The sequence below is a fragment of the Manis javanica genome, chromosome 8, assembly GCF_040802235.1.
Source record: "Manis javanica isolate MJ-LG chromosome 8, MJ_LKY, whole genome shotgun sequence".
Taxonomy (NCBI): domain Eukaryota; kingdom Metazoa; phylum Chordata; class Mammalia; order Pholidota; family Manidae; genus Manis; species Manis javanica.
In genome coordinates this window covers 36,435,589-36,447,774 of record NC_133163.1, presented here as the reverse complement: position 1 = coordinate 36,447,774, position 12,186 = coordinate 36,435,589, and the positions used below count along the sequence as shown (strand labels likewise).

At 39.3% G+C, this 12,186-nt stretch overlaps 1 protein-coding gene across 11 annotated transcripts in view; it reads left to right on the top strand.

The window, feature by feature from the left end:
• SYNE2 (spectrin repeat containing nuclear envelope protein 2) overlaps positions 1-12,186 on the top strand; it is a 313,786-nt gene that overhangs the window by 267,894 nt on the left and 33,706 nt on the right. For all 11 annotated transcript variants that reach the window (XM_073242275.1, XM_073242277.1, XM_073242279.1 and 8 more), the window contains 4 exons: positions 2,520-2,714; positions 4,795-4,920; positions 9,772-9,927; positions 11,945-12,103. In XM_073242275.1, the coding sequence (XP_073098376.1) occupies positions 2,520-2,714; positions 4,795-4,920; positions 9,772-9,927; positions 11,945-12,103 (636 nt within the window). The remainder of the gene's footprint in view (positions 1-2,519; positions 2,715-4,794; positions 4,921-9,771; positions 9,928-11,944; positions 12,104-12,186) is intronic.

Sequence of the window (12,186 nt, the reverse complement as noted above, 5' to 3'; positions counted from 1 at the left end):
GGGAACCCCTGCCTACCCAACCTTGTCCCTAGCCTTGTGGTGAAACCACCCAACCTTATCCGTTCACCCAGAAATAGTGAGAGTGGGAGTGCCATGGGAGGTAGGGACAAAGTGAAGATGGGTGGACAAAGTAGAATGGGGCGAGTGTGATAATTATCTGGCAGTTCCCAGCACATGTTCCATATAACCTACTCTTCACTGTAGAAGTACAGCTCAATGAAACACCACCCTTCTGAGATACTGTGCTTTCCTCATACATTTATCCCAGTCATCAAATATCAATTGAGTATCTGCTCTGTGCCAGTCACTGTTCTAAGCGCTGGGCATATGGTGTGGACAGAGAAGACCTCCCCTGCCCCCGCCCTTTTTTTGGGAGCAATTAGATTAATTAATAAGAAAATATTAATTTGTCTGGGAGAAAAGCAGACAAATTAATAGATTAATAACAAAATAGTCAGATTGCAGTAAGGCATATATATTAAAACGGGGCCAGGAATGGAGGGGCTGAGTGGCTACTTTAGACTGGGTGATCTCTGGGAATACAGTGTTTAAACTGGAAGCTGAACAGTAGGATGGAACCAGCCATGCAGAGCTCTGGGAAAGAGCCTTTCAGGCAGTGGGAATGCCTTACCCAGAGTCCCTGAGATGGGAACATGCTTCGCAAGGCAAAGGACAGAATGAAGGCTGGCACGACTGGAGGACAGCCAGTGAGGCAGCGGTGGGAGGGAGTGAATTTGAAAGGGAGGCAGGGAGGAGCATCTTACAGGCAAGACATGGTAGCGAGTTACATTCTCAGTGTAATGGGAAGGAAGCCTTGAAGACTTTGAGCTGGGAGAGGGGACATCATGATGCCACTTGTATTATTTAAAGATCCATTGGCTGCTCTGAGGAGGATGGATTATAGGGACCCAAAGGAGAGGCAGGAATCCCAGCGTATTCTTATCTATTGCTGCATAACAACAATCACTGATGATGGTCTCTCATATTTCTGGGGGTTGACAGGGCCCGGTTGGTGGCTTTTGCTTAGGGTCTGGCAGTTTCACTCATGGTGGCCAGGGCCTTCCTCATCTGAAGGCTCACTCTCTTTCATGTCTAGCTCTTAAGCTGGAAAGACTCAGACAGCTAGGAACTACAAGAGCCAGGACTCCCGGGGCACCGTTCTCCGTGGTCTCCCCATGCAGAGGCTTCTGGTAGCTGGACTTTGTCCATGGCACCTCATGGCTTCCAAAGGTGCATGTCCCAAGAAAGATCAAGGTAGAAGCTGTATTGTCTTTAGACCTAGCCTCAGAGGTCACATATGTCATCCTCTACTAATCAAGGCCATCACACAGGCCCGTACAGGGTCAAGACGAGGGGATAGTGCCACCACCACTCGAAGGGGAACAGCAAGGTTCTGGAGGAGCATGTGGGACTACGAATGTTGTGGCCATTTGTGAAAAATGCAGTCTGCCATAACCAATGAGGAGGCCATTTCTATAGGGTTGGACAGTTGTGATACGTAAGACAAGGGTGATCCCAGTAAAGAAAAAAAGAGAATATGTCTGGAGGCAGAGTTTACAAGACCTGCTACCTGTGAGTGTGGAAGGTAAATAAACATCTAAATCAAGATGACTCTAGGGTTTGGGCTTAAGTATCCCAACGAGTGGTGTGCTGTTGGCCAAGTCAGGGAAGACTGAAGAGGATCAGATCTTTTGACAAGTTTGGAATGGCTCATAGATGTCTGTCGCAGTGGCTTTGTGGGGCAGTACTGCATATTGGGAAGGCAAGTGAAATGACAGCACATGCGTTGGGTGGTACTTCTCTGGTGTCTGCTCCTAAGAGTAATCTGCTTTCCTCTTGGCATTTGGGTTATATCAGGTAGTCTCAGAAACACCGATGTAAGTCAATGCTCTTGATGTTTTTTAATACCAGCTTCCATTTTGGAAAATGCCTACATTAAGTCTCCCTTGAGAAATGTGAAAGTGAAGGAAATCATATTTAGAACAGAAAAAATGATTTAATATTTTTCTCCTAAAACCAAACATGTTTATGTGCCCATAATAAGCTGAAGTGTATTTTATTTTACCTTTTTTAGTCTCCCCTTTTATATTTAACATAAGATACATGTTCTACTTTTATGGGTTAGGAGTGAACTCACTCTTGTACCAGGATGGCGATGGGTGTTTGCTCTTAATTTCAGGTCTAATACTCCAATCATTTTCTTAATACTTATACATCTATTAATCTTGTAGGTTTTTATTCTGTGAAGTATATTTTTCATTCTTTTACACTAAGAATCTTGTCTGCTACCAACTCTTACTATTTTAAGAACACATCCTTTGGTGGTATGTGTCAACTCCCTGTAGAGCATTAGCCTTTGATGTGAATGAGGGGTACGTGCCTGTGTGTACATTCTAACCCGATTTGTCTAATTTATATCAAATTTAACATTTAAGAAAAGCTCTGAAGGATATACACACAGTCACATATTGATCACATCAGAAGCTTAAGCAAGTCACCTTTTTTTTGTTGTTTTTTAGGGTAAAGAAACTCATTTTCAGAGATGGCAAACCACTTACGCATTAACCTTAGAAACTGGGGAAAAGTTACTGAACACAACTAACCTGGAAACTAAAGAGTCAATTGGCAAGAGAATCAGTCAACTTCAGGACGACTGGAAGGACACAAAGCTCCAAGTAGGAGAGATGGTTAAACAGTTCCAGAATGTTGTAGAGGTAAACATACCATTTGCCTTTCCATTTACATTCATAATGTTAAAATGCAGTACATAAAATTTTTGTTTGCTGTGTTAAGATGGGAATGATTTTAGGAAATCACAGTATTACATTTTCCAAAGAACCTTTGAGTCCTGATCTGTGAATTGTGTCAGTTACTTAATGTCAGGTAATAACACAGCACTGAAAAAGCTCAATATTAAGGATATAAATACTTGAGCTTCTATTTTATATTTACTTCTATGAAATAGAAGAATTACTCATGTTCCAAGGAAGTCCAATGTACAAGCTCGTGTTCCACATGTGGTCTGTCCTTGGGTGTAGTGTATGAAAATAAACACAGTGATAATTCCTCTCCCTGCTACCATCAGAGAATGTACTTTCCCATATAAGCTGATGTTAAGAATTTCCCAGATAACTTAAAATTATATTTTTAAGAACTGAAATGTTTTATTTTGAGTCATTATTAGGAAAATCATTGTTTTGTAATGCTAAAATGTATGAAAGTGTTCTCAAGGATTCTGAGCTGCTTTGGATTATGGCCCTACACAGTTACGCATTTTGAGTACTTATGTGGGTTTTTATTATTTCTCTCCATACACTGTTGTCTGTTTTTACTTTTTGTTTCTCTGAGCATACCTACTCCTTATAGCCCCATGCTTTTCTCTAATCAGTTGTGTGAGTACCAAAACCAGACCAATGTTAACAGAGATGTTTTTCTAAGTAAAGAATAAATACATGCTCAGTTAGGGCTTAAACATCTCTGTGAATAAAGTGTCTGAATTTTATTTGGCATTTGGACCCTGTGACATTCACTAACTCGCACCTGTTTGTTGAGCACTTGGCCATATTTGTGAAGCATGATGGCTAATGCTTTCTGTTAATGGCTTTGCGGGAGAGATGAGGACTCATAGATTTGTTTCTTCTTCACTTTCTTCTTGGTTGCGTTCCAGTGAGTTGGTGCTGCTAACAGTGGCCTCCCTTTACATGAGGTGTTGCTAAAGAGGTGGGCCAACCCAGGTATATTCAGATATCAGTTGTACCAAGGAACAAAACACTGTTTGCTTTATGATTACCTTTGGTAACCTCAGGAGTAGAAACTTACTCTAATGAATCAGTTAGAAACCCTCTGAACTGGAAAACACTGGCACCTATTTGCTAGTACGTAAAAGGTTAAAGGACATTTGGTGGTGTGAAACAGTGGCATTGGCCAGGGAAACTGCAGCGTTGGGTGACTGTTGACTAGGCTGCTTCTAACCGACTATCACTGGCCAGTTTTCTCTGAGCTTCAGTTTCCACATTTTAAATGTGATGATAATACTTGCCATGTCCGTAATTATACTGGCCTCAGGAAACAACAAGATGCTGAAGCTGAAAATGCTTTGCAAACTGCAAAGTGTTTGAAGCAGAAGGCAGCAGTCAGAGCATATTTTTCCTATGTTTTATCTAAAATAACATCCCAGGTGAGAAACGGAGAGTAAAGCTTGACTGTGAAAGGGTCTCTAACAAGCTATTTCTCAAAAGGGAAAGAGAGTGCAGAGGGATGACATCAGAGAAGAAGGCAGGAAAGGTGGGTGAGTCCTTTTGCTTTATGGTGCTGACTTAACGTATGCACACCCAAGACTACATGCTAAACCTAATCCTCACAGTAGCCTTCCAAAATTAAAATAGGAATAAGATCAGAAAGATGAGGGATATGGGGAAGAAAGAGGAAATGTTTGGAAGCAAAAGCCAACCAACCCAGTGGTTGACACAGACCACACAGAGTGCTGCAGAGGCATCAAGCCATGCCGGTGTCCTGGTCTTTTAGACCAGCTTTGGCTCAAGATGCCTGGGTTTCTGTGTGATGGACAAAAGACATTTAGTCCAGTGATTACATGGATTAAATGAGTCATTCTGTTTCTACAATTTTTTTTTGCCTTTTTAAAAATTAGAGTATCATTAATATATAATCTTATGTTGGTTTCAAATGTATATCACTGTGGCTCAGCAGTCCCTGTGATCAGCTTGTATTATAATTTCTGTAATTCATTCTTAAACAGCAAAGTATTTAACCAACCTTAATACTGTTTTCAAATAGACCTGGGACCAGTGTGAAAAGAAAATGAAGGAGTTGAGAAGCAAGCTGCAAGTTTTAAAGGCACACAGTAAAGATCCTCTTCCTGAACTTCATGAGGACCTCCATAAAGAGAAAGAACTGATTAAGGTATTGAAAGCTGAAGTAGTGTTTAAGATAATCACTTAAGTGTTCTCTGGGAAGTTGGAATGTTTGTTTGCCTTTCTATTTCTGTGTTGAAAGCGAGTTTTCCTGTTCAGTTGGAAAATATTTTTCCTATGTTTTATCTAAAATAACATCCCAGGTTTTAAAGCAATTAGAATTTTTTTTTTTAGGTCCATTGTGTGAAGATGAGAAAGAAAGACTTTTGTAGAAATTCTTCTTAGGATTTTGGGCATTTTCTCCTTCAGGTCATCTGTCTGTTTCCCTCTATGATACATGATGTGGCCTCTGAGACTTCATTAGAAGCTGTTCCCTTATGAGATGACCTTGTCTTTGAAATGAGAATGAAGTATGACTAAAGAATTTATGTTTTAGAAGCTGATGGGTTGGAGTTTTTACTCAAATGTAACCTTTTATTATAAAACCTTTCAAAGCATATTCTGCCTAGTTGATAAACACACTGGCAAAAATTCCATAGTATTTTACCCTTTGCAAGATGGGGCAAACTTATGGATCGGAGTGGACCAGTATAATTCCTGTGCCTCTTCCTTAAACGCAGGCTTGGTGTTTAATAGACATTAAGAGCCTAACGGAATAGTTTTTAAATTTTTTTTCTTCCTTCAGTCACTTCAAGAATCAAACTGAAAAAATTAGAAAGAAATAGTGCCAGAAATGAGTGTCCTTCTCCATGCATGTTTTCTTCATTGTAAAAATTTCTAACATGCAAAAAATTTCCAGCATAACAAACATATGATAAACTGCCATGAAACCATCACCCAGCTGAAAAAAATAAAGCATTGCAAGTACAATTCAAATGCCCTGAATAACTCTCTCCAGAAAGATCCACACCCGAGTTTGGTGTGTTATCATTCTTCTGTATTTCTTTATAGTTTTACTACATGTATATGTAGCTTTCAATGATGTACAAAAGTATTACTTTTAAATTGTATATATGCAGTAAGTACCATTATTCCATACTAAAGTCATATTACACTCCTACATTTCCATCCATGTGAAAGTTTTCAAATTTTGCTTTTCACATTTACATCTTTATTCTTGAAGAATTGCTTTTTGCATATAGGAGATAAAGACCCAATTTTTGTTTTGCTCGCATGGATCCATCTTGTGTTGGTGCCCATCTCTAAGCTTCCGAGTGTGTGGATTTGTTTCTTGGCTCTCTACTCCATTGGTCTGGTTCTATCAGCTGTCATGTCAAACTATCTCGAGTGCTGGGCTGGGTTAAAGCAGACCTTCATTTTAGGTGTGAGGTGTGCTCAAACCTTGCTCTTTCACATTAGTATGAATGTCTTTCAGAGTCGTTTGTTGAAAAGTCTTGATAAGAGTTTTAATGGAATAGTGTCGAATTTACAGATTAATTTGGGAAAAATTAACATCTTTATGATACCAAGTACTCCCATTCCTGAATATGGCATGTTTCTCCATTTAGTCATGTTAAGTAATATTTTACAATTTTTTTTATGTAGTATTGTACTTCTGTTAGATTTATTTCTTGGCATGTTATTTTTGAAGCTATTGAAAATACTGCCTTTTTCTAATTATACTTTCTGTTTATCACTGGTATCTGTAAATACAGCTCATATTTGATTGATAGGATATTCAGCCATCTTGCTTAAACTCTTGTTGATTCCAATAATGTATCTATATCATCTCTTGGATGTCTGTGTAGAGAATCACCATCTGTGAAAAATGACATTTTTTGTTTCTTTTAATTTTAAACTTTTTCTCCTGTTCTTTCTACAATGGTTGGTACCTCTAGAACAATGCTGATTAGAAGCATTAATAGTTGGCTCCTTCATGTCATTCCCAATTTTAAAGAAAATGGTTCTGACGTTTTACCATTAAGCATGATATTTGCTGGTACTGGTTACTACTAGTAGGTTAAGAAGGTTCCTATCTATTCTTAATTTTACAAGTTTCAATCACCTCTACATTTTTAGATTGCGATCTAGACCAGTAACAAGTGAGAGGATTGGGATTCACTTTCTCGTTTGGCAGAATTTCCTTCCATAAAGTCTAGAAGCAAGTGCAGAATGGAAACTGTAAACTCACAAGGCAGAATTTTTCCCAAGTATCATGCTCAGTTCCCAGTGGTTTCCTTTCTACATCCACAGCCCCAGTATTCTGTCAGTGGGAAGAATCGGGAAGAGCCATCAAGAGCATTGAGTTCACTGATCCCACAGCCATACTCCACAAGAACCCAAGTAACCTGAACCTGTGCAGAACAGTGTTTAACATCCCAGAATCACTTCGGGGAAATACTCTAACCACTTGACCCATCCGAGCTTCACTTTCCTCCTCAGAAAATTACACTCCCATTACAGCCACATTGACATGTGGAATAATTTGTACATATTTGTGTGTGTGTGTAGCTTCTTTATATATTTTAAACACTAACTTTTCACTATAATGAAAATAGATATAGTGGACATTTGTGTTCATAAAACAACTGAGCCCTTGGGGCAGGACTTTATTTTTAAAATAATGTTTTTAACAAGTAATGTCATCACATGGTTCCAAATTCAGAAGGGTGCAAAAAGTAGAGGTGAAAATTTTTTCTCTATCAGTTCCTCCCCACAGAAGAAATCGGTGTTAACAATTTCTTGTATATTCTTCTAGAGATCATATGCAAGTCAGTACTTATCTACTGTGTATGTATGTATATATGTGCGTGTTGTGTATGTAATTGATTTTTTGGTGCTCTTTTTACCCAGAGGGTAGTGTAGAGAAATGGAACCTGACAGTCCCACTGGTCACTGAGCCCGCGGGCAAAAGTTTTAGTGCTGCTGTGCAATGCGAGAGTCCAGCAAGGCCCACGCAGCGCACCACTTACGTGGTGAACGTTAAGGTTTATGTCTTGTTGTTATATGAACCATTGAAATTTTATAGAATGTTGCAACGTAGACAGTTTGGTTAAATTAAGAAAGAGAAGTTCTGACTGTTCTCCTTTATAATTACTTTGGTAGCAAAATCTGGAGTATTTTAAAGACATGATGTTTAAAATGTTTCTACCAATAGTGGTCATCAGCTGTAATGTTTGATTCCTTGCTTTTTTTCACTTAATTTTAATGAAGATATTAAAGCTCATGAGACACTGCCCAGTTGCTCTCCTTTCAGTCATACGTTTCTGTAGCTGAGGACTTGCTGTAACAGCATCATGAGAGGCGCCGGGCCATGTGTTGGGCCAGGATGGAGCTGGCAGTCTAGACTCCTGCAGACACACAAGGGTCCCACAATTTGCGTGTGTGTGTGTGTGTGTATAATTGTAAGCATTGTGAGTGTTAGAGGCAGAGCAAAGAGGGCTATAAGATCATTACAGTTTTCTGATAACTCAGAGAAGGCTCTTCTGAGGAATTATCTTTGTGTCTGAGATCTGAATGTGTAAGTAGGAATTAACTAAATATATTTGCAGAAGCATCAGGGTAAAGGAGTAGGTAGCATGTCAGGCTAAACTCATATATATATATATATATATATGTAACTCAACACCAAGATGTGTGTGGAGAAAGATATAGTCATTCCTTTGAGGACACAATTTGGCACTATCTGTTCAGAATCATAAAAATGTCTGTGTTCAAAAGTTCTACAACACCTGAGGAAACCAAGCATCCAAATAGATTTAAACTTGGCTGTGGATGATTTAATCATGCTTCCCTACTGTGCAGGCCTCTGAGCCAGCCCCTGGAGCAGGGCTGTGGGCGGGCTGAGCCTGCTGCAGGGGCAGGGAGGTGCTGCATGAAGCCCCCTGGGTCCCTCCAGCTTCAAGGTGGTGAGTGAGTGGTGCACCCCCACTTACGAGGTGCCCCCTTTGTGTTACATAGCTATTAGAAGTGTGCCACTGCAGGACCTTCCCTCATCCACTTTACCAGAATCATTTGGCTAAACTAGGTAACGAGAATTTAGGATAATGATTTCTCTTCAGCTGAAGATATTTCTTGATCTCCACGGGGCCTTCAAAAATAATTCTCCAGGCCATTTCATTAAATTCTTGTCAGCAAGTCATGAAGTCATGCCATTCTAAATGCTTTTAGAACTTGGCAAGTGAATCAAAATTAACACATTTGTTGCCCCCTACCCCCGAGACTTACGCTCCGGTACGAATGGACACGCCATGAAGAATTATGAGCATGATAAAAATCCAAAGGACTGTTGAGTGTTTTGCCTGTTACCTTTTACCTCTTTGTTGTGAAAGTAATTTTATTAAGTCCAAAAATTCAGAAAGTTAAAATTTGACAAATACTTCATTTTTTAAAATAAAGGTTTCTGTGGCCAGAGGAAATACTCCGTTAACTTATTTCTCCCAATTAGTTAACTAGGGAACAATTTATTTTTTCTTCCATTATACTCATTCTTTTTGAAACTTAGCCAAAATAATTCTCTTTAAACAGAAGCTGTTGTTGCATGATTGTCACAGTAGCAACAGTGCATCTTTTATATTTTTCTTTAATGGGAAAACACACTTTATACAAAATTTCTGTAACATAGTTTCAGAATTAAAAGTGTGTATGTAGGGGTGTGTGAGATTGTTGCCAGATTCCAAAAATACCCCTCAAATAAAGATAAAGACCTATATGACTTCAAGATAGGGTTAATGAATCTGAATTACCTGAGAAGATGAAAATTAAAGTAGAAGAATTTTCTTTTGAGAGGAAGAGGTGAGGAAGTGGCCCGAGCTGCTGGCCTGGGCTGCTGCTCATTCAGAAGGTCCCGCCCCTTCCCTGGTCTCCCCTCCCCCAAGTCCAATCAAAAGATTAGCCTACAGGTTTGAAAACAACAGCAGCTTGAGTTGAAGGGTTTTTTCCTTCTTGTGTTTAAATGCAGGAACTAGAGAAGTCTTTGGCCACCTGGACTCAGAACTTTAAAGAACTTCACACTATGAAGACCGACTTAACCCAGCACATTCTTGTGGAGGACGTGATGGTTTTGAAGGAGCAAATAGAGCATTTGCACAGACAATGGGAGGACCTCTGCTTAAGGGTAAGTCAAGTGAACTGCAGGGCACGGCTGTTGTGGAATTTATTGAATGTCTCTGAAGGCCAGGCAGAGGAGAAAGGAGCTTAATTTGATTGAGCCGGAGGCCCTTTTCAATTAGAGCCCAGGCCGGGCCGCTGTTCCTTTAGAAGGCAGCAACATGGTGTAACAGATTTGAGCCTTTGTTTCCCGGCGCTCAGTGCTGCAATTTTGCACACTTCTAATGAGCTTTTTTTAAACTCACCTTAAGCGGGGGTACAATACTGCAGTTACGAGCAGCTGTGTGCATGTGGCTCTCTGTCCTGTATAGATGACAAGTAGCAGTCAGTAAATTAGAATCAACACTTCAGCGAAGAGGTCTGGCCTTGGAGCGGTATCCTTTGCAATAATATTTCTCTGGCCCAACAAACAGCAGGAGTCATACTGAGGTGCCTGGCACCGGGGCACTTTATCTGAGATTTCTGCATTCACATGCAATCTGATGTTTCTTTCAAGTAGCTGATTTTTAAAACTCTCCAAAAGGAATTACCAACTGCCATACTCAGCAGATCACTTCTACTTACTAAACATTGGATGGTGGTTCAGGTATGTGTTTGTGACAGGATCAAGATGGAATTAAAGGATTCAAATAGATCTTTGTTGTAAGAACATAAAATCGCAAGAAAAATAATTTCCTTAGTCTCATTTTTTGTGAATTAAGAGATGTAAAAGTTGAAATTCAGAGACTTTGAAGTGCATTTTACTCAAGTGAAAAAATTTTGCCTTCTTGATTTTAGTATTTAGTATTCACAATGCACTCTAATTTTAAATCTCTTCCTAGAATTTTTATGCATATTTTATATAAGAAAAAATTTAGAATATGGGAAAAGTCCTAAAAGTTAAGGTAGAAGCAAAGACTGGGGCCCAGATGTTCTTAATTGTTACCATTATGAGCCAACCAGAATGATGTGCAAAATGTTCTGACTTTAAGCTAAGATAAATAGATGCCCTGAGGAATAGAAACATAAAACTTGTGAGGGTTTTTTTGTTCTTTGGTTTTTTTTTAGGGATAGTTCTTTGAGCCTTCTTAAAATAGTTGGCTGGATAGACATGCAAGCCTCACTTTAAAGAGCAGAGGTTCTATACACAGCTGGAAAATCTCTGGGAGTATAACCTTGGTTTCCCAGGCCATAAAGTGAGGTGTTAATACTTTACCCAAAGAACTCTTAGCTACCTCTTTTAACTCTAGGATTCTAAGGATTTTTAAGATCTGGGAATACTTTGAAATACCTGGGAAAGGCTGAACCCTGTAGGGAGGCAGACCCTTTGCTGCTGTCAGGGTAGGGGTGTTTATACATAATGGAGCCTTGGGGAGCTGGGGGTCAGCCTGCATCTACAGACTAGTATTTTGTTCCATTTCTGTGGTTTTTATCCAGAGTCAGAGTGCACAGTGGAAGGTGGATTACATGAGTGATGTGTATTTTTTTATTTTATTCTGCTTTATTTTTGAAATACCACTAAAATATTTAAATAACTTTAATTTTCATGCTTTATTCGCATTACAAATGTTAGATGTATTTTGTGATCTTGATTAAATGTTTTTAATTAAATAGGCAAGATGTTGGCCTTAAGTGCTTGGTCATTTTGAAAAAGGGAAAGGGTTTGGGTCTTAAAGTTAGAAATTAGCATGTAGCAAGCTATCAGTGTAAATTGAAATAAGAAACTTGGGTGATGTTGACTGTATTCATCTAACCTTTCCTGTCCTAATTTTTACTATAATCTGATAATAATAGGTAGGCATTGGATAAGACTGAGTCCTTCTGGTCAGTTCCATTTCAGATATGCTCTTTATTTGGTTGCTCTTGGGACATTTCATCAAAGGTATAAGAAACTTTTGTGGATACTAAACCCTAGGTATCATAGTGTTTTGAGTCTATAGAGCCACTGAGAAAAATGAATGAAATCCGTAGTCCCTTCGGTAGGGGGAGGGAAGGGAAATGCTTTCCTTCCTGGATTTACTGAGGTGCCAAATTTTCATTTCCAGGTGGCCATACACAAGCAGGAGATTGAAGACAGACTCAATTCATGGATTGTGTTCAATGAGAAAAATAAAGAGTTGTGTGCATGGCTGGTGCAGATGGAAAACAAAGTCCTACAGACGGCAGATGTCAGCATTGAAGAAATGATTGAAAAGTTACAGAAGGTTAGTGGGAGTACCCACATGGTTACAGTTTGACCACCTTGGAGTTCTCACCCTCCTCATTCTTGGGCTCAGAGTGGTGGAGT